The sequence below is a fragment of the Eimeria acervulina genome, genomic scaffold (genome assembly GCF_000499425.1).
Source record: "Eimeria acervulina Houghton genomic scaffold, Eah_scaff11, whole genome shotgun sequence".
Lineage (NCBI taxonomy): Eukaryota > Apicomplexa > Conoidasida > Eucoccidiorida > Eimeriidae > Eimeria > Eimeria acervulina.
In genome coordinates this window covers 60,581-88,269 of record NW_013550385.1, presented here as the reverse complement: position 1 = coordinate 88,269, position 27,689 = coordinate 60,581, and the positions used below count along the sequence as shown (strand labels likewise).

Sequence of the window (27,689 nt, the reverse complement as noted above, 5' to 3'; positions counted from 1 at the left end):
CTAAGGATGGTCGCTGGGGGAGCTCCACTTTGGGGGGAGAGGAGACTGAGCCGGTATATCTACCAGGCTCGGAGAAGGCCCTGTGGGGACCGTTGGGCTTAGTAAGAAATCAGGCAGGTGCGTCTGCCGCCGCTGTCTGCCCTGTTCAAGATTGCCTGCGTGTAGGGGCAGCCGGGGCGGTCTAGGCTTGTGTGAGGTGGTCTCCTCCTCCGTGTTCTGCACCGTAGGAGGCCCTTCATCTCGCGTCCCCGCCCACTCATTAAAGAGCTGCCTGGTGAGCGAGTCCATAGGCGACGGTAGCAAGGTGTCGGGGAAGAGATTCTGATCGAAGACAGGCAGCACGCGACGCCGGATGGTGTCAGTGAGCTCCCCCAGGGCCGCCTCCTGCGCGTGTATGATTTGTGCTGTACGCTGACGCAGCTCCCAAAGACCCCAGCAAGAAGCCAAAGTGTTCAGAGTCATCAACATCAGCAACCACCACTTCACTAAAGCATCACCGCCTCCTCCCCCCTTTCGCTCGCGGCTCCGCGACTGCAAAGGCGTCTCATACAAAGCACGTGCAGGCACCAAGCCCCCCTGCAACCCCTCACGCGCTGCAACAGGCCCATGCAACGCGTACCCTATTGCTGCTGGATTGTACATAGGTAACCCCTGCCAATCTACTGATGCCGCTGGGGAAGCGCCCCCAGAAGGCTTTCTACCCCCTGCTGCTGGCGGAGATTGCGTGCCTGAAACCTCCTTGTACACCGCATCCAAAGTCCCTAAAGGCTGCTCAGCTTGCACCAGAGAAGGGGTTCCCCCTTGAGGGCCTCCCTTGCCCACAGTCAGGGCAGGAGAAGGCAACGAAGCCCCCTCCCCTACAGCTGCCTCTTTGGGGCCCCCGCCGCTCCACGCCATAGCTGCATGCCCTCCCTACCCCAAAAGCCCCAGGTGCTTAGGGGGCCTCTCGGCCCTCACGCAGGGGCGGCTCTTTATGCGCTGTTTTTGAGGGGCCGGGAGAGGGGGAGAGAGAACTTTGCGGCAGTTGTTGGCGACAGCGCCCGCCGAGGTGCCAGAGGAGTCTCCCTGCGGCCCCCGAAGCAGAAAAAGGGCTCCGTACAACGATGCAGCATGCAACCTAGTAAATGCAGCGTGGATGGAGAAGGGCGAGCATACGCACGGGCCAGCACCTCGCATGCAAGCAGGTAGGGCACCGGAGGTGCCGCTCGGCCGGGGGGTTTTGGAAGCGCAAGCGATCTGCTTCTCCTTCTGTGAGCCTTGGGGGAGAGAAAGATGGTTCAGGAGGGCGAGAAGGAAACACAGTAAACTGTTGAAATGTGGGGCCCCCGAGGGAAACGTGGAGGGCGCAGCGCCATGGAGTTATGAAACTCCTTAACCCTCAATGTTTAGCCTTGCAGAGGTGAGCACATATACAATGACGTGGGTGTACAGATGAAATGAACGCACAGATACTCCGTGCTTGTCGCTGCCTCGCGCCCAGTCACGACCGCCATGTCGGGCCATGCCCTCTTTCTCCCGTTTAGGTCCTTTTCTCCCCTTTCATATTAAACTTCGCTTATTTATTCGTGATAATCTCTGAAAACTGCAAAAAAATTGTCCTTACTTTCTGCCGTCCCCGTGCATAGGTGCATCACTTGACCGCCTGCCCCATTTGGAGCCAGCAGGGAACCTGAGCTCGGAAGGAGCAGAAGGTGGAAGCAAAGCGCTGTCTGGTGCTCAGAGCAACCAACTGGAGATTTTCTTTGCAGTATTTGATTCCCATTAAGGACTAAATTTATCCAAATAATTACTGCCGCTACCCCTCAGGTAGCCATGTGTGCCAAAAACTAAGTAGGGCGGCGGTAGTTGAGCCATGTTCCTCAGAGTATGTTAATTTTAAGAGAGCTCAACAAATCGGAAGGTGATTACGTTCTGACTCCCCTGGGAGTGGCCACCCTACGCCCAGCTACCCAAAAGCCATCCACTAGCCCTGTAGCATGGTTCGTCAAAAGTTGGTGCTTATCCTTCGGCTTGCCTGCAGGCTAGCGATTGAGAGCCACGCATGTCTGTAATTGTCCAGTGTGTTCAAGCACGCGGCGAAGGTGTATTAGTCAGACTTTCATGTTGGGGTGCCTCCCAGCAGAAGTTGCAGCAAGGCACCGTGCACTTACGATGGTACAAGACTGCGCAACCTCATCCGAGAGGCTGCACCTGAGCCGGAAGCCTTGACGTAACTGTTCCTAAAAGGCAGATGACCTCCTCCCCAATCCCTAGACGTTTCGGGATTGGCGGCCAAAGGGACGAGCTGGGAGAGAGGAAGCAGCCACACACGAGGTGCAACGCACTTTGTTGCAGCGGATGCTCCAAGGCACCGTCACCTGCAAGCTCAAGCACTCAACCTTTCGCTGTTTTCATCAACACTGCAGACAACTGTTGTCCTTATGCCTTCGCGTAGGCTGCCCTGCTAAGGCCAAGTAAGTATTCATGTACCAGCATCGGACAGACTATGCTGCTCATGGGAGGCATCCTTCTCTCCCAACCATGCCCAGCTGCTTGTGCTACTAGAACGTTTGGACTCTGGAAAGGGTGCCATTTGGTTTCTTCAGGATGGCCCTCGCTATACTATGTAGACCTGCATGGCACTTTGGGGCAGGTGCGAGGGGCGAGACCCATCCACACACCTGGGCGGCCCTGCGCGTAGCAGTGATTACCTGTGAAGGCGCCTTGCGACAAAAACATCTTTTGGTATTCTCCCCAAGATCTTTGGTAAAAGTTCAGTCTTTTACGCCTGTCGTATTGTAAAGATTGGTCAGGGCCAGCCCTACGGCGGGGTGGCGTCCATCGGCTGGTCTCCCCAATGCATTAAAACGAGCGCAGTATCCACATCTCATGAAACCGAACGTCTTCTTACCATAAAAGCAATTCAGAAGAAGGCTGCCTCAGTCTTTTCCGCCCATCCAAGTATGACAGCCAGCGCAACGCTGCTGCAGTGGAGGAGCTCCTTCCGCCTTCAACTTGCATCTAAAGAGCTACAGTTGGTGTTGGGATGGTCTGTATTAGGAAGGGAGGCACGACAATGGTGACTGTATCTAAAGCTGGGCTATAGAAGCGTTACAGCGTGCGGTGCGATGTCGTAGGTGGATAGCGCAGCACAAGACTTGAACAACGGAAGCCTCCGATAGAGAGTTACATCTAGAAGCTCACATTGTTGCTAAGGAGAACACCGACGGTGGACTCGGAGTCCTTATTCCAATAAATCTTAACCCTCTAGAGAAACGCAACTGCAAATGCGCTCGAACTAGCGGTGAAAGGATAGAAATGGCCAAGATGATGAACCGTCGGAAAGTGAAAAAAAACACTTTTCACCGTCCTGACAGTTAAAGAAGAAAATGGGTTTGGATATGATTCAGATATTTAGCCGCTGATTAATGGGGCTTTATGTGGCCGCCCTTCCCACCAAAGCATAAGATAAAAGAGACAACCGCCGGTGAATTCGGCCAACAGAAAGCCGCCTGGACGTACAGCAAGCACTGCCGAAAAGGGCAGGTTTAATGCTCTAGAAAAAAGCAATGGAAGCGGAGAAGCCTGATCATGAGCGCCACTAAACAGCAACAAAGCGTTGGTAGAAATGGGCTGGCCTCCACCCTACGTGGGGCGCGGTCACACGCACTGAAGAGATCAGAGCAGCAAATGCAGAACGGCTTCAAGCCAACTCTGCGCATGTACAAGTTCGTATTAATGTCCGGGAGTTGCTGGATCTTTTTGACACGGGCAACGAAGTGCATATGATGTCTGAAGATACGGTGTTCTTGCGCAATTTGTCTGTCAATTCATGGGCGCAATCTGGGATTACGGTTTGCCCATGGCTGACAGGAGAGTATTACCGGAAGAACAATGAAGGTAATTGCTGGCTCTTTTCAGGTATCGGTCATATATTAGTGACAGGGAACTTCTACGTCTGACCAGTCCTCCAGGACAGGTGCCATGGTGTGGATGACCTAGTGAAGAGGGCGCGTTCGACCTTCAGAATCCATTATTGAGGTATATGTGAAGGAAAGCAATTAGAGAGTGCACTTCTTAGCGCTCCGAAAGCATGTGCATGTTTGTGGTAAGAGGAATGGAATTTTTCCCGAGCAGAACGGATCTATGAGGCTCCAACGCAGTGCAGAGGCCATATGGAAATACATTTACTCCGTCGTAATCATCTTCCGAAGGACATCTAATCACTCTGGAGCCGCCTGAAGCTTTTCTTACAGGACGCGGGCAACCGCTGCATCCTGGAAAGGGAATTGAGCAGCAGGTGAATGGACTGCAGGTTACGCCGAAAGTGGAGGAAAAACGACAGGGCTGTCACCTTCTCTGAAGTGCTGTTCCAAGAAACTTAGACCTGTCTTCCCACCGGCCAAGCCTCCCCATGCTACAATTTGTGAGGCCAGAAGACGGCTCACAATTTTCACTTTGATTCGTTAATTAAGGCGTTCAGATCCAATCCTGCACTGGCCAGGAAAAAGACGGAGGCTCCCCAGAGCAAGTTTCAACTACAAGCCCCGAACAGAAGCAAGTTGGCGTTCGTTTTCGCTTAAGTGTGTTGGGGTGCATGGTAACCTTACTCCCAACGTGTCGGCCTCATGCCGTTTCTGCCGGGTTTCTGAAGCAGTCCAGGAATCACCAGAATTCCCCCACAAAACGGAAGCCATAATGCGAGAATGAGCAACTAGTGTGGACTGGCTGTTTAACACCTCACCTTGGTACGCACCTACTATTTACACTATACTGGCTAATCCAAACGCTACTATCCATCAGTATCCCCAAAATATCATCTAGTATTGTTACCTAATTCCAATTTAAGATTGGGTTCAATTCATGTATGGAAACGAATGTTTGTCTTTCTGCAAAACGCTGGGTGCGCAATGATGTTGCTGGCATGCGGCCAGGTTGATCGTTCCAGAACTGAGCCTGTTGGGGCTAGCTAATCTCACTATTCCTATTCATTTCTTTTCCTCTGTATATTTGGTTTCGTAATCCTTTTTATGTTCCCATTAATTATTCTTTTTCTCTTGGGCGCTATTCGCATGAGCACTAACTTCGTTCCACACTCAGCAACACCCGGTGAAGGCCTCGTGACTATGACGTGGGAATTTTAATTGCTGGATTTTGGAGGAAAGCAACAACGCTTTGTCAAAATCAAAAAGGGGAAATTATGGCTGGAGGAAGCCTCCACTTCTACTTCACGTCCTGCCTGAAGGGCCAACCGTCTTCACGCGTAGCTGCGCAAAACTATTATGATAGAGTGTGGGGCGGTCAAGCTCCAAAACGCAGGTGAACCTGCTACTTTAGGCTTATGCTCGTGTCCTTATCCAGGGGGCAACTTGCTCGTCTTTGCAAATGTATGCTCGTTATAGACTTTTTGCTCTCATTGTAATTCAAACACATATCATGGGCAAACGTGTAACGACGCACCGACCAAGCAAAAACATAAAAGTAAGTAGACGGGAAAAGGAAAAACCGAGTAGGTTCTTAGTGGCTGACGGGGCAAGGAAATGTTTTAATCAATACTTCAGGAGGCAGGCACAGTCGCAAAGCAAACTTGCTGCAGTTTCCCAGAGTGTGCCTACTTGGCCGCAGCGAATGCAATCCAGTCGCATACAGCAAAAATCAAGCGAGGAAACACAGCACCAAATAAGCAGAAAAAGGTTGCAGGGAATAACAAAACACACTTATGAGCGTGCCGCCTGGGTCCTGCGGCGCTCGCCGACTTCCGCTTCGCTGCCCTGATCTTTGAGCAATGCTCCACAGTGTTAATACATGAAGCAAGAGATGCACGTGTTGTGCGCCTGCATAACCCAGCCACTTTTGTTGTGCAGATGCCCTGCAGCACTGCCTACCCCACGGTGCGTTGTATACCCCCGGAGAGCTGGCCACCCTTCCCCAGCATCCAGCAGCTCCGGGCCCTTGTTTCGTTGTGACCAGGATGCCTGGATACGCAACTCGCGTCAGCTTGTTTCAAGTACTAGCGTCACACTCTTGTAGCTCACGCGAAAGATAGAGGGGGCACGCCACTCCGGCTGGAAGGCAACCCCACACGCAAAGGTTCCCAATACATGTATTGATAATACACGTATTGATAAATGCTCTCAACTGTTAAACGGGTACTTGGCCCTGAGCAGCCTGCCTGCACGCAAGTACAAACGCGCATACTACCTTCAGACAGACAGTGCTACGATACACTGGCCCGCATCCTTGGCTATGCGAAGAAGCCACCCCTGCCTGCGTTCTTAAAGGTGAAAATAAAGGTTTCGAATAACTCCTCCTTTTTGCAATCAAATGTATGCACCTTTACTTTCCATGCAAGTTCGGGTTTTAGTTGCCCAAGTGATTGAGTGGGGCTTGGGGCTGCCTCTGCAGACAGATCGCTTCCAGCATGGGGCTTGCGGGGCCAGCAAGGTAATTGTGGCAGGTCGGTTGTTGGGCTGAATTTAAAAATAGGTTCTCTTCTTTGCCCTTCGCGTCCATTTAGTTCTCCATCAGATCAAAATGGTGGGCTGAATTGCAGTCTGCAGCTGGTGGAATGTACTCCGCTCCTCCTGGCCTCGGCAGTGGGCGGTTCTATGTACGGTGTAGACAAAGCTCAACGCTGCCTTTTCTTTATCTTTTCTTCTTTGGCATGAGACGCATATGGTCTTTCTGTGTTTGTAGTGAACTAACACGGCTTCTCGGCCCTTGGGGGACGTTTGTCTACCTCCGTTCTCAGCCCTCGGTGACGCACTCCCGTAGGGCGTTGGTTGTGAAAAACTGATATGGTTGGGTGACTTCGTGCTTTACAGGCGTGTATATATGTTTAATGATGCGGCCTATTAATGCTTACCATGGACGTAGAGTACTGCGAGCGTGCGCGCCGCCTGTAGCTGCCATCGCATGGGTAGCTTTGGGGTTATTGGGAAACGTGGCATATTGTGTTTTGACTTGACTAGGCAGGTCTGCCTTGTGCAGGGAATTTCTAGATGGAGCCCTTGGAGAGGTGCAAAGGACATTCGCTGCGGTTTTTGGCGTTCAGGCGGAAGACGCGACGGCCCCCCGCAAGAGGACGTTCCGCACGTTCACTTACCGCGGCGTCGACTTGGAGAAGTTGGTTACGCTTCCTCTTGACAAGCTGGTAGATCTGTTTCGAGCTCGCCAGCGCCGCAAGTTTAGTCGCGGCATCAACCAGAAGGCGTTGCCGCTTATGAACAAGTTGAGGAACGCTAAGAAGGACTTGCCGTATGGCGAGAAGCCCCCACCAGTGAATACGCACCTTCGCAATGTCGTTGTGGTGCCGGAAATGATCGGTTCAGTGGTTGGTGTCTACAACGGAAAGCAATTCATCAATGTGGAAATTAAGGTAGGAGTTTTCCTCCACATTTCCGAAGGTTTTTTCAGTCAGCGTCGCCTCCCTTGACCCTTCATGCAGAGCCCACCCAGTCATTTTAAAGGTGTGGACGGTGCAGCGATATGCGCACATCGATACGGTGTAACTTGGTGTGAACGAACTAGTACTGTGGCTTCCCTTTGCATTGCATTTGCAGCCGGAGATGGTGGGGTACTACCTTGGCGAGTTCTCCATCAGCTACAAGCCAGTTCGCCACGGCAAGCCCGGTATTGGCGCCACACACTCTTCCCGTTTCATCCCCCTCAAGTAAAGCGCCGACTCCGACGGTGGAGTCTCTTTGGAGGCGCGCCGCATGTCGGGCTGTTTTCGCAGAACCGTTTGGGGTTATTTTCTGTTTTTGCTGCTTTTGTTGTGTCGTCCCCATTTTAAGCATAGTTGGCGTAGGCTCTCCCAGTTACGATCTAGCGACTTGCGTCAATAGCAGATCTAGCCTACCATGGACATACTAGAGCAAAAGTTTAAACGGTGATGTCTGGCCAAATAAAATGCATAAACCTGCGGGACCCCGCAGCTAGTTGCTAGTGCGGCGAAAAAGTACGTTAAGGTGCGGTTTTGAAGCGGACTAAAATTGTCCGTCTTCAGCTGTCAGCTGAACTAAAATAGTCCGTCCTCAGCCTGAATGCCCTTCAACTTCCTCTCCTGCGACTCTGTCTGCAAAGGACGATGCACGCATATCAAGCATTTGCGGCTCCTCATGCTCACAAATTACGCCTGTACACCTACGCACGATGGCCGTTTATGCTGTTCATGCCCATGAAACAACACTACATAGCCTGCAACGGCGCCTGGTAGTGGGAACGCAGGGGCGTGGGTCTTCGGGACCTCATTGCAGCACCACTCACCCACGCCTTTGCTATTGTTCTCTTCATCTCGCTGTCGCCCTGAAATCGCAGCATGATTGGAATGTGCCCATTTAGCAAGGAAAAGGAACGGAGGTCACGGTGTCGGCGATTTCGTCACTTCAAAGTTCGGATGCAACGCATGCATAGGATGCAGACTCGCGATTAGTTGTACACGGCTGCCATACTTGGTTGTATAGGCTCTTCATCATGCTCATGATGGACTGCGATGGATCGGCAGTTGGGTCAAGCTTAGGGATCGTATTCGACTGCGCTGGCTTTGCTACAGAGTCCCAGTGTTCTGGGCGTAGCTGCATTCACCGTGGCAAGTGCACGCACGCAGAGCATCCGCTGCAAAAGAATGGGTAGCGGTCAGCGGCATCGTTAAGCGAAGGCAACTAATCTTGCCCAATTCACGGCGCCCCTACAAAGTCAAACCCCTACAACGTACTTTCGCCAGGCGGATGGTCGCGGTGTCGCGTTTAACGGAGAAGTTAGACTCTGAAACACGCGGAACCATCACAACAGAAGGGCCTGTGCTTAAAAGCTCCAACGGATGGAAATTGGCTCCCATGTTAAGTTGCATGCAGCCCATTTCGTTACTATATCAATTTTCTGGATGAGAACGTTGCGGAGCAGAAGACGGACGAAAGCGAAGCCGTACTCTGCGTGTCGATAGGAGCATAAAGTGGATTGAACTTGAGAATGTAGTTCCTCCCTCGCAGATTCCGCACCTGAAGGTAAGAGAAGCACAACAATGAAGTAAAAGTACTGCTTTTGTGCGGCTACCGCTGTATGCTGGCTTGCCCCTGGAAACTTGGCAGGAGCAAAACATACCACCAACTCGGCGCTATTTTCCTCGAAACGCACGCATGTGGCGTCAGGGGTAAGTTCCGCCAGGCCTTCCAGGTGTACGTAAACCCTGAACAAGGCCACATTCATGCATTCAAATGCCACAGATTTGTGCCCATCGCCATGTTGCCTTCACGTGAGAATGGTCCAGTGCAGTGTGCCAATACCATGGCAGCGTCAAAACCTGGAAAGCGAACCCACTTTACGAATGTCGGAGTTTGATCCCAAGCAAACCGATCAACTGTACTGAAAACCTTCGCGCAAAAAAGGAGCAGACGAACCCAACGAAGAAGCTCCCGCCAAACCCTGGAAACGAATGCAGTGCCTTTTAGTGACGGACTAGGTCCGTGTTCGCTTTTCCGCTTTTCCGCGAGCGCCATTCACGCACCTCTGTGGTAGAATTCCCTTGTGCTGCGCAATTCTCCAGGCGTTCTGTCTGCGCAGCCAGATGAGGCAACAGGACGCACAGAAGGCCGACGCCCTAGTGGATGGCAAGCCTCACACAGCTCAGAGTGAGCCGTCCCGGCATTACGGAGTCATTGAATTACCTCTTGGATCTGATCCCGCAGTCGCACACACTGCTCACTCAGCACACGTATATTGGCGGGCCTCTTCGCGATTTTTAACAGGGATTCGAGTTCCTCCAGGTCGCTTCGAAGGGCCGACGCGTGCTCCATTGTATGTTCAATGTAAGATGCCCGCGCAATTGAGCAAGAGGATACGCCTAGTTGGTTTGTTCTTCCACAGTCAAGGCTACAGTATTGTAACGCCGGACGAGCAGCCGGCTGCCAGACGCTAGTGAGTGATTTCGTTGCTCGGCCCCGCCTGCGAAAGTCCAATGAAAACTCCGAGCTACAGGAACGCCAAATCTCCAACTAAAGACTTACAGCAAGCACAGAAAGCGGACGCGGAGCAGCAATTCACAGCAATTCACAGCACGTCTGACTCGGTTGTCGATGCCACCCCCCCAGCCCAAGATGTCGGCACGATTCGGGCAGCCTACAACTTGAAGTTCGGCTTTTCCCGCCAAAATTCGGTATAGTAACTCAGTAAAACAAATACTGAACAAGGATCTACTGTTATGAAACACACAGGATGCTGCACTCCGGCCAACTGAGGCAAGGTGCACGATGCTGAAGCCTCGCGGCGGCGCAGTCTGTATGAAATGAACAACAGTGAACAGTAAAAGTAACAGCCTTTCCCTGGCTCCCTTCCAGCGTACATGCTCATTCATACATTCAGAGGAAGGTGTAAGCATCTCCCCCTTGCATTACGCGATGTACCCGCCTGCTCTCCTGCATCGGGGTTGGACATCAGCTCTGGAAGCAGGCAGTTGTGTACCTGCCATGTCCTCGTTTTCAGGAGCATTCTGAAGAATGCAACCAGTGCTATATCATTTGAGCTGAAGCAACTGCCCTTTTTGCCACTTTTTCTAGGAGTGGACTGTTTGGTGCTGCGGTAGTTTCCAACATAGATTGGTGTTTATGTGAACGTTGCGCCTCTGTACGAAGAATCTGCTCTTTTTAAAGACGTTTGGTTCCCTTTATAACGTCTTTCGTTTGGGTACGAAGGTTGGTCACCTCCTCAACCCGTTCTGTTGTAGCGCTGCATTAACTGTATTCTGGCCGAAGCCCGTCCATACGTGTCAACTTGTGCGCGAGCTGGCTCTTGATGGCCCAGTAATTGTTTAACAAGTGATTACTGTATTAAAAAGTACGTCAAAAAGGGGTTTGGGTATACTGGCATGCAGGGTTACCTATGAGCAGGATATGCCCCAAGGCGTGCAGGCTGTCTCCTGTCTGCACTAGCGGCAATCCTTGGGCTGCTATGCCCAAGACACCTGGAGCTTGGAGGGGTGTTCAACTGATTTTTGGGTACTCTTGCAGTCAGAATCCTTGATCATAACGGCGGATTGCCGTGAGCTGCGAGAGAGTCAAAATGCCAGCTACGGCAGTATAGGCCTATACGACTGGTGTGAGCAGGAACAGGTTCACAACACTTGGGATAATAGGTTGTCCAAACTGCCTTTGCCATAGTCTCTTCTGCTCAGACAATATTGATTTCAGCGGTAGGGTACACGATCCCGACCCTAATCGGGAAAAGATGCGGCCTATTATCAGCTGCAGCGCTTCCCGCAACCTTTCCGCAGGAGGCAACCCTGCAAGCAAGCATACTCACACTTGTGTATGACTAATACACAGACTTCATAGTGGATTGTTAGGCACTTGCTTGGCTGACAGTAACAAACACACGCAGATAGAACCATGCACGTCCGTCTGTCGGCCCTGTCCGAAGGGTGCTGTGCCAAGCAATGGAACTAGAGGTTTTGGAGTAAACTGTTCTAATGGGGTATGTTAGAGGCATCACGGAACGGTGGTATTTTTTTATCATTTTCTTGTTGAAGTGCATTGCCTTTTGAACAATCACACGGAACTGTTACTCGAACGAGAATTCTTCAATATATCGAAGGTCCATTACACGCTGGGGTAGAGCCAATCTATTGGGGACATGAGTTCCAAATAAGCAAGTGAACTAGGTTACTAAGCCTACTGAGCGCACCAAAGGACCATCATGGGGATGATGCGAAGACGAGCCAGCTTCTTATGAGTCACAGCATCCTTTGCTGAATGACTTTGCACTCATGCACATCCAAGTCTCCTTGCCACGCACGCATTGACACCTTAGAAAATCGTTAAACGTTTACACGGCTCTCATTAGCCTACAGGCAAGCAATTGCAGAAACATCTACCAGTCGTGAAGGGCCCTACCATCTCTGCCCCCCACCTGCAGCGGATTGTCGAGGCAGCCACAGCCTCAGCTGCATGCCTTGTTGTTCTACAGAGCCTGATGGGTCGTTTCATGTAGCATGGTCTGCGGGACGTTGGTGCATGTACTACTTGCGTGTGGGCGGCGACCTAATGGCCATTGACTCTACTGCAGCTCAAAATGGTCCTCGGTGTTACTCGTGCGTAGACCTCCGTCTCCTCCAGCTATTGCCGTAAGATAGCATCGCCAGGTTTCTGGTAAGTCCACGATGATGCAAGCCAACGCGTTAACTTAGGAACGAACATGGATGGGCCCTACATAAAACAAGGGAAACTTTCTCCACCCGACATCCTGAAGGGAAGCGCCCAGTCGTGAACTGGAACGCATCTAGCTGCAACTCCTGCTGCAAGGCAACCATCATGCTATATACCCAGAAACGCCTTTCGATGCATGCACTAACACTCTAGACAGTTGTTAAACGCTTTCTTGGCCTTCAGTGGCCAGCCTCCAGGCAAGTTGACATACCAGTGTCAGAGATAACATCCTGTAAGTCTCTCCATGCACAATCCTAACGGGGAAGCCTGACCGGAATTGCTACAAAGGATAAAAGCGAGACAGAATTTCGGATGTTTTAACTAGCGTTTCAAATAACGATTGATTTTCCGTGGCAACTTCATACAGTAGAGCACATTTACTACACATTGTCAACCGAACTATTTAACGGGCGGGCTTCTGCACAGCCCATGTACCCCCTGTATACTTCACGAGTAGAAGACTGCGTATGTCGAATTCGAATTTATTAATTATCATATGGGTCCAAAGAATGGGCCTACTACTACGGCGCCCTAAGGGGATAAGCTGTAAGCTATTTGCGGAGTTCCAACCGAATGAAGGGTTCAGCATGCTTGTTACACTGCTTGCAGGTGAGGCCAGAAAGAAATTCATACACCGAAAAATGCACTTGATGGCTTCAAGTTTAGAAAGTAAATATGCAGAGTAGTTTCCACTGCTCCTATGTGGCACGGACCTGCTGGGGCCACACGAGTCAAAACAACAACCAACGCATTTGCCTCATCCTTCGCCTGGTTGTATACACATGAGGTCGCTGGTATTATTATTGTTTAAAAAACATACTTTCTGTTTTTTGGCTGTGTGGTTGTACCCAGCTTTAGCTCCGCGGATTCTTCGACTCGGAATGCCCCAACACCGGCTAGGGTTCGCACAACTAGCACGTTCCTCGTGCTGCTGTACCCATCCTGACAAATTGTATGGAATATATATACGCTAGAGCGCTGCTATTATGGGGACCCTGGACATTAGGTGGCCAGAGGTGTGGCGCCTGGTCCAGCGATTACCGGCTCATCAGCGAAGCGAACTTCTTGGTATGACTTGAAGAATGTCTGGAGCGCTTCCGCTGGAGAATGCCGTCTGACGCCTAGACTACTGGCAGTGTAATCGCGTTCAATGTATGCCAGAACATCAATACCTGTTTGGGGTGCTACTTGCCTTTGTGCGCAGCTCAAGTCGAGGCTGCCGCATTGCTACTGCTGCACTTGCGGGACGATGCACTGAAGAGGCAATTGGAAGATGACAACAAGTTGCAAAAGTGGCTGAGAGAGCTGTTGTTGCAACTGCCAACAGCATATGAATGCCACTCCACCGATGTAACCCCTCTCCCTGAGACTCTGCAAAAGTATGAAGAATTTAGTTTTACACAACATCCCTTGCCCCTAACGCGATATCCCTCCAGCTATCCCAGCTTACGTGCATTTCTGCGTTGCATACATGCCGTTTTCACGTTTACTTGTTTTCTCAACGTGTTGGACAGGCTGCTACTGAGGGTCTTTTTGCGGCTGTCGAGGCTGCAGCTGGTCGATCATGAGCTGCAGCAACTGATCGCCTTGCCGTGTTCGGCCTGCCTGGATGTGTGTCTATGCTGGGAAGCAGCAGATCCGGCGTTGTGTTGTGAAGTCGCTGCTACTCTGCTGGCCTCGCTGAAGCCCACAAAGCGACAACGGCTTGCGACAGAAGTGCGAGAGTCTGTTCTCTGTACAATTGAGGCTTCCGTGAGAGCCTTACATGCTTTAAGCCGACGACCAGATTCACCTTTGGTGTATTCGCCACTGACGACGATAGGGGGAGACGGGGCTTCGTCACCTTGGCAGGAGGCTGCTGCTTCGACTTTGCAACCTTTGATAGAGGCCCTCGCAGTTTTACGTGTAGCCACATGCTGTCTGCCGGTATCATTTGCACTGGAGTTGTGGGATGGGCTACAAAATCGGGATAGATCGGTGCCCACCGTGGAAGCAATGCTGAACTCAATCAAAGAACCGGATGTCTCTACCCAGCCGCCTTTCTCGGCTCCGCTTAGAACCATCTGCGCAGCACTCGTAAGGGCCCCCACCATAGCTTCCAAATTTAGCATGAACCTTTTAGTTGCCACTGCCTGGTTTCTCAATAAGATCATGCAATAGTTGTGGCAGCTCTTCTCCACAGAGCTCCAAGACAACAACTGTGGGGCCCACTGGTGGGTGATTTCAGACGCGGCCCCCTTGGTTTTCACGATTGACACCTCTTTTGCCGCCAAGCCTTCAGCAAGCTGTAGTCAGGGCACGGACCCTGGCTTGTTGCTGCATAGTGGGAGATGCAGCTACCCGGAGCAGGGACGTTCGGGAGGAGCTAAGAGCTGGAGGCACCAGGAGACCTAGTAGAGGCCTGCAGCAAAAGGCAGGGGAGTTGTTGGAAGATTGGGGTGCCTCACTTCTTCAGCTGTTTGAAGTAAGCATGAGGCCACTTCGGGAGGGCCGAAGGCTTCGACGGTCTGAAGCTAAAAGAAGTTCTTGTGGTTTTTCTATTTGCTAAATCTCAGGGTTGTTCGACGGACGGCGGCACCACAGAGTGTATCGTCAGCGACTTGGAGGTTAGCGGGATTCGCTGCTTATTGCAGCAGTGGCGCTTGGCCGATGTGTAAGCTTTGGGAAGATCCTGCCGCAAACTTTACATTGAGCCCCGTATCAATTTATGACCAAGTTGAGGGCGGTGCCCATTCTATGTAGCAGAGGAGACACTCAGAATTTATTCGCGTGCCAAGGATGCGGAACTTGAAATTCTCCTGTCGCAGAAACGAGGATCAGGTAGATTACATCGACTCAATTTTGTCCACTTCCAAGACCGTAAGGATTCCATCAAGATTGGTGCTGGCGCTGCCTCTAGCAGCAGTTACAGGATCCCCAAAATTGTTTGGTTACTGCTCTACTTCCTGTCGCGGTCGCTGCTAGTGCTACAGCAGCGCGCAGAGAGGAGAATAAGTCTTGGTCTGTTGCATTCGTGGATGCTGTTCGCTTTTCTGGCAGGGTGAAGGTGAAAGCACGCAACAGCCGGCTGCTCCCCTTGAAGATAAGACTTCGCTGGTTCTGACTCCAGAAGATACGAGAACTGTACGGTAAGCTGGGAGTCAAGGCTTTCATTCAAGCATCAGCCGAACAGTGCTGGTTTGCTTGTGTAAGCCAGCTCCCCCGACTTCGTTGCACATCTTTGCACATCTTCCATTGAAGACTGAAAGCGCTGATGCCGCAGGGAAGACTTGGCGTTCAGGCAACTGCAAGAGATGCTCCCCACTTATGGGCCAGGATTCTTGTATTTGGCGCTCCGTGAGTTGCGAGGAAATGCAGACGAGGTAGTATCTCTTTTGATGGAAAACATGGAGCCTGCCAACCTGCGATCCGTCCCAATTCAGGCGACTCTTCAAGGTATCCTGGAGAACTAGAGTAGAACCTGGTGTGCACGTTAGAGCATCTCTAAGCCTATCACTCCTTCGTAAACGATACCATTCTGAGGCGGGGCGTGCCCCTTGCCATAAGAAGGCACCTCTCAAGATGCAGAGCGCAAGACCTTTTCACTGCTTGTTGGAATTCCAGATGCGTCGGACTTTATAGAGCAAGAGAAGCACGGCGAAGTTCCGCTTGTGAGCAGAATACCGGAGAGCGCCGACATAAAGCGCCAGGTCCTTGCTCTTGCGTAAGCTGCGACGACATGCAATCTACCGTACAGTTTTTGTCGTTTTCCAATGTCAACAATTGAATTACTGCTTTTTCTGCAGCCTGCATTCCCATAATGTGCTCACACAGTTCTGGGTGTGACAACCACAAGGAGATGGGACGCAAACCCTTGTGTACGCAGCGAGCTGGCCGCTTCTGAGGCTTTGGAGGGCAACGAAGACACAAACAGTTCGCTCTACGATGATGATGCAGACGAAGAGCTTCTAGCCGAGGCTGCGGCCAGCCGGTGGAACCCTGCAGAATGTTAGTGCGACTTGAAATGCGTGTGGCGTGCGACTGAAACATCAAATATTCCCAGTGCAACAAGTAGCAGTGCCGAAACATAAATGTAGGCTGCCAGTTTCAGTTGACAACACTGTGTATATTGTTCGTGCTGTTGGCGTCGCAATGATGTACAATGCAGCGGAGGCAGTGGAGAGTTCGTCATCTAGCGGAACTGAGCAGGAGAGCACGGAAAATGGACAGTCGTTCCGCGGCGGTAGTGAGCACTAATTTTCGTCCCTAAGTTGGTGAAGGTTCGGCTTGCTGTTCAGTCTGAGGAAGATGTTGACGCGATTATTTCCTAGTCGGCATTAAAACGCACTGTGCCAGCTCTGTATGCGTTATCAGCTGTTTCAGGACGCATGACAGTCAGAGGCGGTACCCTGGCAGCTCGGCGAAAGGAAACCAACAAAGCTTCCATAGGCAACCATTCACGGCGCAACCAGTAAGACATCCTGTGCTATAAATGGGAAAGGCATTTGCGAAAAAAGGAGCTCTTTCTGGAATGTCGCATGCTTGCACATAAATAAGTTGCAAGTAATATCTGCGTGAGCATCTTCTATTGAAGGTTCGGCGGAGATGCTTGATATATCCGCAGGCGGCGTCGCAAGGTTGAGCGATGTATGGGGCCGTGAATGCGCACCACCTGTTGTTTGTTGTTGGGAATCGTTGACGTCAAAGTAAGTGTTCATTGGACAGGACGCTTTTGAGGTGGGGAGTGGCAATGCACGTATTCTTCCGTCTATTTGCTGACCGCCAATCTGGTAGACGGTAAAAACCAAACAATCGCTACAAGGAACGTTACAAAAGGCGAAACGCTTCAGTGCCTTGCGCATCAGAAGACGAAGAAGGATCCTCTGGGCAGTGGTCTATATTTTAGCCTTGTCACGCCGGATACTGCGTATCGGATACTGCGTATCTGATGGAACTATTGTGTATTGGAGGCGTGTTCCTACTTGGTTTCAGTGGTTTGGCGAAAGTGAGGCACTTCCTGTTGAGGGATGCAGTAGTCAAAGTACAAACATTTCAAAAAAGTTCAACCCCGGTCCTGAATGCGACATCGTATAACCACGCTTTGGAAACGCCAGGGAGACTGCTCCCTACAAGGGTTGTGCAATTAGACCCTCTCGCGGTGAACTCCTCCTCTCTCCTCCCCGCTGATCTGGCGTATGCTACTCAGTAACATCACGCAAAGGTACTCCACTCTGTCTCCCTGTTGGAGCACCAGGCGGTGCTGAATGTGCTTTACACCGCGAATAGGTGGAAACGCTAACTGTAATGCCTAGATGCGGATGCCGTCTGGTTGCCATTTGAGCGAGAGTCGCGCTCTTCTGATTGACCGCCATCTAGACGGAGGAGCTCATCCATTCGGCGCAGTGCATCTCGGATAGCCGACACGCGAGCGGAAGCCGCCTCAAAGGCTTCTCGCGTCATTTCCTTGCTGTTCTTAGCGCAGCATCCTGTAATCGATCAGACATGCACAGTTGCGTCTCCTCCGCTCCAATGCACACAAAGGTTGACTTGGCATGAAACTGCCAGGCCTCAGTATAGCCTCCGTGCAGCAATGCGTATGCCCCGCAAGGTGGGCCGATGTCACCGACTATGTAAGGCCACGTGCGGCATAGAAGGGAGTACGCGGGCCGACCTTACACCCAGCAGCAGCAACCTTTCTTACCTCCAGCGCGTGCCTTTTGAACCCAATACTCTCTTGTCCGTTCAAAAAAATCACGTAGGGACTCGCCTTCTGCAGGGGTCTCCATCGGATCGTCAAGGCCGAACCTCTCCTGCGGAAACGGCCTCACGCGGCCTTTCTACTTTGGCCATGGGTGGCAAGTAGAAGCGCAGGGAACTGAGCTACGAATGCAGATTTTTATCCGGAAGCTAATTTTCATGCAAGCTTGTGGTGACACCCCTGCAGTAAATTTGTGTGGCGAAGTGCGACGTCACTGATTTCAAACAGCACATTAGTTACCCGCAGTTGTTGCATCTCCTCCCTAACACGATGCCGTTTCCGTTCTTTAATTACTTGGTTTGGGACTTCTGAAGAAAAAAGAGATAACAACAGCCAAATATGCGCATGCCTGTTGTCGAACTCAGCCCTACCCCGGTTGTTTTCGAAAGCAGCCCTTGCAGGCCTTCCGAATAGCGTACCTTCATCCGAACTTGACATCTCGTTGTTCAGATCGTCACTTTCGGAGCTTCCCGTATCGCTGAAGTTGCTATCATCCTCGCTGTCGCTTCCCCCGCCGCTTTCAGCTTCACTCTCTCCTTGCCATTCTTGTTCATGCATCGTGCCCTCCAGTACACGGACCCAACGGTCTCTGCGGGCAATGTATTGAATGGTGATTTGCATTGATAAGTCGCTTACGGGACAACGCTGCCCTGTGCTTGGATGCCTGGGTTTGACGCATTGATCTCGAAGAGCCATTAGCAGCACGACAAAACTCAAGCAAGGAGGCAATAAGCTAGCTGCGTATTTCACTCCCTTATACCACGAAGTTCCCTCATCCTGTGGCAAGCATACCAACCTTTTATTCAGGTTAAGACTCCAGCAGTCATCCAAGGTAATTTCCTTATTTCCTAGCTCCATTAGGCCCCCCATTAAAACCAAGCTGGACCCCCGCACACAAATCATTCCGTGAAGTCGGGGAAGGGGTACATCAGCTGAAAACACCGAAGGGGCCTGTGGAGCGTCAAGTGGCCCAACTGAAGCCAAACTTAGCCGTGCATCAGATTTGGAGTTTGTGTGCTGCACCTCCCCTTCAGTGGGCTCAGTGGGCTTTGGGGGATCGACGGCACCACCAGGCTCACACTCCACCGACACATCACACGCAGCTGTGCTCGTGTCAGTGCTGGTCTCCCCGCCGCAACTGGAGGAAATCCCGCCGATGTTCTGTTCACGCTCTGGTGAGCTCTGTGGATGCGTTGCGACAGCTCGATTCACCTCCGGAATATCCTCTAGTTGCAGCTTCACTAATCGGCCTTTAGCGTCAAAGTAAGCAAACGTCTTCTGAGGCAATAACCCCAGTCCACAGCGTGGCGCCACAGGACTTCCAGTGGGGTCCCTTCACGGCCCCCCCAAAACAAGGTCAAGTTGGCAAAGACAAAAACCATGCAGCATACTCTCAAGACCAATCAATACGCTTCGAATTACAGAGCAGGGTTACCATGCATTCATGCGAATTGCTTGCGACTCACTTGCCAGTTTTCTTCGCCAGAAGACGCTTCGCTGGTTTCACTTTCGTAGGTCTGTGGCTCCTGTCCCGGAGATAACTGACCTTCAAACCAAAACGCGCATCCTTCACCATGCTAGTTATATTTGCCTAGCTCTTGGTTTTGAGACTTACGCATTTAACCAGAAGCCAATGGTAAGGTACGGAACCTGGGTACCCTGACTCACCTATGTCCCTTCCTATCTGCCTGGGGGCACGCTTTTTTGAGCCCCCCTTTTTTCCAGTCTTCAGCTCAAGACGGTACCAACGCCTGCAAAAATATGGGTCAACTCGCGTATATCAAGTCAACAGCTATATCTGGAACAACTGCTGCGTACAAGCAGAGCTACGGGCGTTGCACAGACGCGCTCAACGTGAACAGTTTGGTTTGGTTTGGACTAGTTTGGACCTGCCTTTTCGGTACGTCAAATGAATACACATCATTGAAGAAAACGGACGATAGATTTGTTCCTCCATCATCTTGGTCAGCGACTCCACCGAAAACAATAACGCTGGACTTGTACGCGGTTGCGCACATCCCTACGTAAAAGTCAGGAGGACAAGCCCCATAAGCCTTACATGGAGCACTACAAAGGCGGCCGCAAGGATACTGTAGTACACTAGCCTGCTAATAATTGGAACTGCACATATAGGTAACTCTCAGCCCCTTCAGGCGCGTTACCACAGCAGCAACCCACAGAGTGCATCTCGACGGAGCTTTAATAGCGCTTTTCAGCATACCTGTTCTTGGCGATGGCGGGGTACCGCTATTTTTTATTTTCTCCCACGTAGGGATCTGCGTCAGTGCCCCTTTAGCCAATGGTTTTAAATCCAAGAGCCAAGAGTCCTGAATAATTTAATGCCCCACAGCTCTACGAATATCAGATTACCGGAAGCTGTACGGCGTATTTCCTCCGTCTGAAGTAAACCGGCTTCCTTTTGCCCCCCACGTTATCCAACTACACTATTAATTAACTTTTGTCCACTACTGTGGCGAGGGACTCCGCGGAACTGCCCCAGCCAAACATTGAGCACCAGGGGTATACAAGGAATGGCTGGAGCTGCAAGATCCAGGCCCACAGTGAATATCTTGCCCTGGACACGTTTGTTCGTGTCCCTTATCTTCGCAAAGCCCCCATGGAGCAGTATCACATCTCCGACGACGACAAAAACACATCCCCCTCGAGCCTCCGGAATGTGCGTATGAGGTGGAAATTCAATTTTTCTCCATCTGAAAAAAGCGCCATACGCACGTTATATAAGTCAATATGACGCCACCGCAACTCGCGCAAAAACTGCAGGCTCCCCGTCATGGGTGAAATTGTTTAGCAGCGTGGCCGGCAAGCACGGGCAAGCACCGAACCAGCACTGGACTAACTTGTTCTCACTGAAGATGAATACATATAAGTCGTTATAGTAGCGCGTATCTCTTCCGGTGTCATGGAATCCGCCAAACAGAATCAACAAGCCACGCCAAACAGCCTAAGTCAGGAAACAAGGAAGTGCAACAACACCGACGGCAAATTGGCTAGTCAGGAACGTAGTTCCTCTGGGACCCTGTGCGTCCCCGCAAAACAAGAACGCATCTTCGTAAACGAAGCCTCCTTGAACTGTTTTGGAATGCTGCAATGGCGGGCTTATTTCAAGAAGGGCCCTCGAGCCCAGCTGAGATGCTGGGTAAAACCATGTAAGGCAGACGCATGCAAATATTCACGCAGTCGTCACTCCTCACAGCTTGTGAATTAGAAAGTGATTCCCTTAAGGCTTTAAAGGTACAAATGTAAGGGCAGTGATTTACCATTCGATGTCCGCTTCGGGGCGACGGGACTTGCGCAGGGCACTCGACGAGAATCTTACTCCATAAATTAGACTTCAGATCAAATTTCCAAAAGTCTTTATAGTGATGAAATTGATAATATGTTGAAAATTCGCCTCCAAATACATAAAGCGCATCGCTGCAGAGCACATAATAAACAGCGTAAGCAACTGGACCTGATAGGCATATAATCACCATAGAATCATCTGCAAACAAGGGCCTAGATCTGTCGGTCAAGTAGTGGCCCTCAATCGAAAAGCATTTTCAGGTTAATTGCATATCTTGGAGTCGGTAACACTGCAGGGATGGCTACATTTCCGACGAGTCCGCAATAGTTCCAGGGCTCACTTGTGGTATACGGCTTGGTGAGAGCATCGAGCTTTCGGCATTTCGGGGGCTTCGAGGCGACGCCACTCCGCCTTGTCCATATCCCATTTGAAAAGGTCCCCATACACACGGACTTTCTTGCCGTCATAACTTTCTCCCCCAAAAAGCAAGAAGTCGCCGCTGAACAGCAGAGCACACTTTGGAGTAAACGCGGACATCACTGCTCCGTACGCCTTTGGCATAAGGAATAATGGTGCCGAAAATGCCGAATGTTCTCATACCTCGGTAGCAGGGTCAGGGAAGCATGGGCCCTAGGGGAGGGCTGGTTGCACAGTGTGGCTTGAGTCTTGCTTATCTGCCTTTGCCGGTGTTCCTCCTCTAGCTGCTGCAGTAGTACATCAATTGGAGTCTCATCACACTCCACTTCACCTTTCTTCTGCTTCTTTTTCTGCTCCTTTGCAGCGGCCTTTTTCTGCTGCAGTTCACGTCGGGCAGCTTTCTGTTGAGCCTTCTTCGTGTTGCCCTTCGGAGGAGCCATCCTCAAATCACTAATCTCTCAAAGTCTGCATAGGAGTATGCCCATCAGGATGCGTGTATTGCCACAGGCTATGATTGGCCCTGTCCTAAACACATGCGCTTCGGCCGCCACCGGCGTATTGATTCTGCGCAACGAGAGCGCTGAAACCCCTGTTCAGTGGTGAAGGTGAACTTACTGTATGAGGCCTACTTTTGTCCTGTCCATATTTTGTGTATTTTCTAAAGGTCGAAACCTGGTGAATAGGGGCCCCCATGGAGCATGCACTGGCCCCACAGACCCTGTGGGCCATTCAAGCTCTAGTGCAGTACCGCAGTTTTAGTTTTGGCAGAGAGCATTACTCGAGATTGATTTGGGGCTTTGTGGTTGCTTCCGTGAGAGCCATTATCTACAGCTGCTTGCATCCAAGCAGAAACCGTAGCCGCACGTCATTGGGTCGTGCCTTGCCAGTGACCACTGGTGTCCGCCAGGAACGAGTGCATTCGTACTGCATCCATTTTAGTAATGAAGAATTCATAATAATAATGGTAACGGCACGTGACTGTTGTTTTCTTGACGCTTCAAGAGGAGTGCGTGCATTCTGCCAATTGGATTGCTGCGTGTGCGAGCAGAAAGATTGAAGGCCAGCCCAAAACATTTCCTTGAACAAGTAGCGGAGGGCTGCTGCTTCCATATCTGTATGTGTCCTGAGGTACCGTTTAGTGCAGTGCATGGTTATTTAAGACGTCACCAGTTGCTTTTCCCCGCCTCCGCTAAGCGTGCCTAGGTGCATTCGGCGGGTAGCAGAGCTGACTCACGTATGTCCTTCTACATTCTAGAGCTAGTGCATCGACCGACCTTTTCGTTTTTTAGTACTCCCAATATTTATCAGCTGGGTAGTAAGTATCTTTTGTTGTATGGCCAATCACAATAACTCCTCAGTTTAAGCTGTACGAACTCACCGTCCCAAAGTATACCCCCGCAACACCACGTTTTTCCAAGCCAAATATGCTGTTCATTAATGCGTATGTACACACACTTCTCGTTTCTGGTCCGTGACTTGTGCACTGGGCATGTGGCGGTCTTGGACATGGTGGTATATATAGGATATAGATAGAACTTCTGCCTAAACGTTACCAGCTGCGTAACGATTGTCTGGGGCTCCCTCCACTCCAGCTCTGTGCCCCACAGGACGATAATAGTGCCCCGCCAAGAACTACTGAACCACGAATGGTGTTGGTGAGTGATGAGGAAAAACGCACCCTCCTCCAGTCGATATCCTTGATATTGCGAAGTGCCGTTTCTGCACCCGCGCGCACATCCGTAATGGGACTCTCCAACTGGGCCTTCATGGCAACTATATGTACTTCTCTTTCAATATTTCAAGCTGCTTTCGGAAAAGGCCAGCTAGATAGGAAGATGCACGCTCGGCACATTGGTATTCTCCATAGTACTTCGTGAGTCCGCAAAACAGCTCTTTGGCTGTGTTGGTGAGATCGCCCTAGCCAATACATGGATTGAATCTCCTGAGACTAAGTAGTTAACAGTTGGTTCAGTGATGGCGATATTCTTCTACAGCTCACCATGTAGAGCCATGCTGTCTTTTCCAAAGAGGAGCGACGGTAGTAAGCAATACTTACGAGATCCGGCATTGAGATCACAACAGGGGCTGCAGACCGCCATAAACCATATTTATGCCTTGAACAAAAACAGTCGTGCAACAAACACCACTAGAATTACGGCGCAGCACTGTTCTTGCACTGCTTTTCAAAGAGTGCACTCGTACGGCAGCTCCATACGCGTTTAAGCGAATCTAAGTGATTTACTATACTCTCAAAGACCCACCCACCTACCAATGGACGAAGTTTAGCACATTATTCAATTTTCTAGTGTCGCTTTGAAGCAATGCATACCTAATCGCCTGATAATGTGCAATGCTTTGTTCGGCAAGAAAAAACAGCAGTAAGCTGAAGTAGTTGCAGCAGTTTTCGGCGGACTCTGGCAAAGCGAGCCGACCATCGTGCTTTCCTAGAATAAAACGCACTGTCCACAAGGCGTGTGCCTTGACTGCCTTATCGCCTCGGGATCTATCCAACTTCTCGACAGCAGCGAGCAAACCCGAATCCCCCGTGACGTCGCCGAAGGTGCAAGGCATGATGGCAGTGAACTAGCATACCTAACAGGAGAGATAAGCATCATGCTGCCTAGAGCGAAAATGTGGTGCTTTTAACAGGGTATGGACTTCTCGTGAGTATTGCCTAATCAACGAGCGGGCCCTGAGGTTCGGGTAAGTGCCGTCTGCGTCGTCGGTTTAATGAATTCAAACGGTTGGGCAAGCTGCCAGTTGTATATCTATGTTTTCAAGACCGCGGAAAAAGTGCTTACGGTGTACTGGCACTGCAGTCCTGTCAGTGTGGCAGAACTCTCGTATGGCGATACACAGTTACAGCAAACCAATACATGATGTTTGATTTCGGGTAATTTGCCATGCCATTCAGCTATTTAAGAACCCATGCATATTTGCTCCCCATTTGCGGAGCAGCAAAACGCAGTTCGATAGGGTACATCTGAAACGAAAACACCCGTTCACCGTATCAGCACAAGCGAAAAAGCAACGCCTGGAGGAGAGGCCTGGATTTGGAAGCAGCGTTGGTTTCCAGCTTTGGCCCCGACATTTCAAGCGTCATTTCAACTACGCATGCCATAACGAGGCACTCAGCCCCCAGAGGGGTTTCCCCAACTCTAATCAACACCCACAGAGAGAGTGGGTCTCCAGATTTTGACGCTATTGCTGGCTGGCTTCCTGCGGACTGCTCTTGCGTAAGAAAGAGCAGTCCGTTGGAAGCCCACACAATGTACTACAGCTCCACGCCATTGACAGAGTTGAATTTCGTATAAAAGTCGACTCTTGACTGGCTGTGCCATGACTGGGAGCCGCATTTGCTCCCTTGTAGCTGGCCCTTCCCCATGCGTATGGGACACACTGCCCATGCAAATATCTACATGCTCATCCCCCATCAGCAGTATAACCTGAAAATACGAATTATTGGGACGAATTTGGTAATGATAGTCTTTTTGATTTGTGTGGTGTCCTTGATGTTGCCCTCCGCTCGAGTCCAGCCGCTAAGACGTAGTACCCAACAAACAACAGCACCATTGCACAGAAGTCTATCAGGAAGTGTCGCTTGATTTTCTTGACCATAGGTCCCAAACTGAAGTGTCAAAGATGCACACACAGACACGCACACACACACACGAGATAAGCAAGGGATGATGAGGAAAAGAGGATGGCCACTGATCTTCTAATCGTGCCTAAAAACCGAGACGGGTTAATGGAGCTACGCATCATCAACGTTCGCGTACGTTGAGACAACGCATATTCAAACTGGGCAACTGCGTATACACAAAATATCACAGAGTCGTGGGTTCACCGTACCACGCATCCAACATAAGATACTAATTGTAATTAAGTTGCAAGACCCAGGAATAAACTGTATTCAAGTTGCACATGTGCTATTGCTCCCAAATGCTTACAAATATTGGGTGTCGGACAATTTCTCCGACTCAGTTACATCTGCTTCAACCATTAGGGTGCGAAGCAGTTCCAAATTCTCCTTCTCACGCTCTTCAGCCGAGACGGCACCGCCGCTAGCAGTTGCGGACTGAGACTTAGCCCCCGTCCCGCCAGTCAGAGCAATGCCATCCTGCACAGCCGGTTTATCAGCACGCGCATCTCCGCCCACTGCCGTTACTCCTGGGGAACTCGTGCCTCCTGCTGCAACAATGGTAATTGAAACATCCCCAAGGAAAAGCAGGTGTAGCAGGAGCAAGGCCATCACCACATGTCGGACTACCGGGCCAATGCCAGGCAGTCTCTGAAATCTCCCCATAGCTAAACGGATGGGAAGATAAGTGACTGCGGTCTCATGGCCACTCCTGTTGGCCCTACAGTGTGGGGAAACTGAAGCGCGTGGGGCCATAAGCATGTCGCACACAACCCCGGCTGCCAAAAATGGGGACTACCGCTCTAGCAGCCGTACGGGTTAGAAAAGTGCCCTCTAAATTTTGAAGGGCAAAATCCGACCCATGATTCGTCTGAACGCGTGCTGCTCCAATGATGGGGAGGGCCTCAGGGAAGGAATGATGGGCCACCTCCTCCAAGTCGTGAGAATCCAGGAGGCAGCCAGATGGAAGAAAACCCATGCAAGATGCTGATAACAAAACCTCTAGTGACAGGAAAAAGAAAAGGTTGAATGCGTCCAAGCCCAGAGAGAGCGGGGCGCCACAGTGCTCGAAAAGAGGCAGGCACCAATGCCACGCCTTTGATGGACGTCGCCCCCGAGCTACTGTACTGCCACCCTTATCGTTATTTGCTTTATAAGGAAAATCATCAGGAGAGGAGATCAAAACGCTCGGCAAGCAATACCAAGTAACTTGTCCGCCGGTTGGTCCCCAGCCCCTGTTGCGAGCGAGGGTGGGAGGCTCCAAAGCTCCAAAGCCATGGCTGCTATGGTACTGCCGGGTGCCAAGCTCGTCATAAAACGCTCTATTCAGTTGGTAAAACTTACGTTGCATTCCAGTAAGATGATACTGTTGCTTGCTGTTGGAATCTGGGCCCAATCGGCGTTATGCGGAATTTGCGAACTAACCTAGTATTGCACGGTACTTTGCCCATGCAGGGTGGTACGCCATCAACTTCAGTTAGAGATTCTTAAGTTAAATGCTTTACTTAAGCCTTTCTCGTCTTTTTTCCTCAGCCCATAGATGCATCCTATTTGCATTACGATAGTCCCAGATCAGCCTCCGATCCACACTAAGTGTGGCATTGGACCACGTTAGTGTTCATGTAGGAATTCTGACAAACCATGGGTAACATAGTCTGCCAGAAGTGGTACCCAACATGGTCTCTGAGACCATGCTGAGAGACCATGCTCTGTAACATGCTCTGTGTGTCCGAAGTTGGTACACGAACATTTTCATGGCCACATTAGGCAACCTTCGAAGTACAACCCTTGTTCACATAGTGTAGACGGCGAAGGAGGCTTTTGTTGTGCTGCCTGCGTAGGTGTCTTGCACTATTAGTTGCAGCTAGGTGCGCTGCAACTCATGTCAGGCAGCCTCCTCTCTCCCGCCTTAGGGTTTTGTGCAGCTGCCCGGAAGGCCTAGGAACTCGAGCGGAGATCAGCTGCTTTTTTGGAACGCTTAAATTAATTATTTTGATTCGATTTACTCTCTCGACAGTCCTCGGGTAAGGTCGCTGACTCTCGTTTCACTTGGTAGCATCCCGCATTTCAGCGGGCAAGGAGCGAGCAACGATCCCCACCACCACATCAGGCCGGCCCAGTCCTTGGCATTGACTAGTACAGACGGTACTCCAAAAACACCAAAAACGAAATTCTCACTTGTTGTTAAATCGCAGCCCTTCCTCTTTTCTCACTATGGATATTGCTCAGGCTCTGGACTCCGGTGGGAAGGCTACGAACGTGTGGGCGCCTCGTCGCAAAAACGCTACTGTTTCCCATCTAGCGGAAGATGCCTAAGCAGCAAAAACAATGCATGAGCATTGCCTCCTCCTTTTCCGACCGTCTAGATATGGGGTCCTCGATTTAGGGGCAGTGGAGGCGTTCCTTGTTTTTCTG

The 27,689-nt window shown here is 50.9% G+C and overlaps 6 protein-coding genes across 6 annotated transcripts; 2 read left to right on the top strand and 4 right to left on the bottom strand.

Annotated features, from left to right (window-relative positions):
- EAH_00003200 (hypothetical protein, conserved) lies at positions 1-897 on the bottom strand (the record flags this gene model as incomplete). Its single annotated transcript, XM_013397669.1, has 1 exon — positions 1-897. One exon carries the CDS (start codon positions 895-897, stop codon positions 1-3), a length of 897 nt encoding a protein of 298 aa, XP_013253123.1.
- A 5,616-nt stretch (positions 898-6,513) lies between these two features.
- On the top strand, positions 6,514-7,655 carry EAH_00003190 (40S ribosomal protein S15, putative; the record flags this gene model as incomplete). Its single annotated transcript, XM_013397668.1, has 3 exons — positions 6,514-6,516; positions 7,034-7,357; positions 7,542-7,655. The coding sequence occupies 3 exons, from the start codon at positions 6,514-6,516 to the stop codon at positions 7,653-7,655; spliced, it is 441 nt and encodes a 146-aa protein (XP_013253122.1).
- Positions 7,656-7,999: 344 nt separating this feature from the next.
- On the bottom strand, positions 8,000-9,773 carry EAH_00003180 (calcyclin binding protein, putative; the record flags this gene model as incomplete). The annotated part of the gene is made up of 7 exons (XM_013397667.1): positions 8,000-8,056; positions 8,248-8,286; positions 8,696-8,745; positions 8,909-8,978; positions 9,082-9,166; positions 9,303-9,342; positions 9,683-9,773. The coding sequence occupies 7 exons, from the start codon at positions 9,771-9,773 to the stop codon at positions 8,000-8,002; spliced, it is 432 nt and encodes a 143-aa protein (XP_013253121.1).
- Positions 9,774-13,162: 3,389 nt separating this feature from the next.
- On the top strand, positions 13,163-16,168 carry EAH_00003170 (hypothetical protein, conserved; the record flags this gene model as incomplete). Its single annotated transcript, XM_013397666.1, has 9 exons — positions 13,163-13,244; positions 13,381-13,555; positions 13,691-14,252; positions 14,732-14,829; positions 14,984-15,035; positions 15,216-15,304; positions 15,439-15,611; positions 15,780-15,879; positions 16,012-16,168. The coding sequence occupies 9 exons, from the start codon at positions 13,163-13,165 to the stop codon at positions 16,166-16,168; spliced, it is 1,488 nt and encodes a 495-aa protein (XP_013253120.1).
- Positions 16,169-17,450: 1,282 nt separating this feature from the next.
- Positions 17,451-22,074, bottom strand: EAH_00003160 (kelch motif domain-containing protein, putative; the record flags this gene model as incomplete). The annotated part of the gene is made up of 14 exons (XM_013397665.1): positions 17,451-17,641; positions 17,857-17,965; positions 18,154-18,221; positions 18,333-18,502; positions 18,710-19,191; positions 19,380-19,459; positions 19,582-19,664; positions 19,852-19,933; positions 20,135-20,240; positions 20,429-20,624; positions 20,772-20,875; positions 21,192-21,348; positions 21,558-21,716; positions 21,818-22,074. 14 exons carry the CDS (start codon positions 22,072-22,074, stop codon positions 17,451-17,453), a joined length of 2,244 nt encoding a protein of 747 aa, XP_013253119.1.
- A 2,570-nt stretch (positions 22,075-24,644) lies between these two features.
- Positions 24,645-25,940, bottom strand: EAH_00003150 (hypothetical protein, conserved; the record flags this gene model as incomplete). Its single annotated transcript, XM_013397664.1, has 3 exons — positions 24,645-24,792; positions 25,188-25,262; positions 25,585-25,940. The coding sequence occupies 3 exons, from the start codon at positions 25,938-25,940 to the stop codon at positions 24,645-24,647; spliced, it is 579 nt and encodes a 192-aa protein (XP_013253118.1).
- Between the last annotated feature and the right edge of the window lie 1,749 nt (positions 25,941-27,689).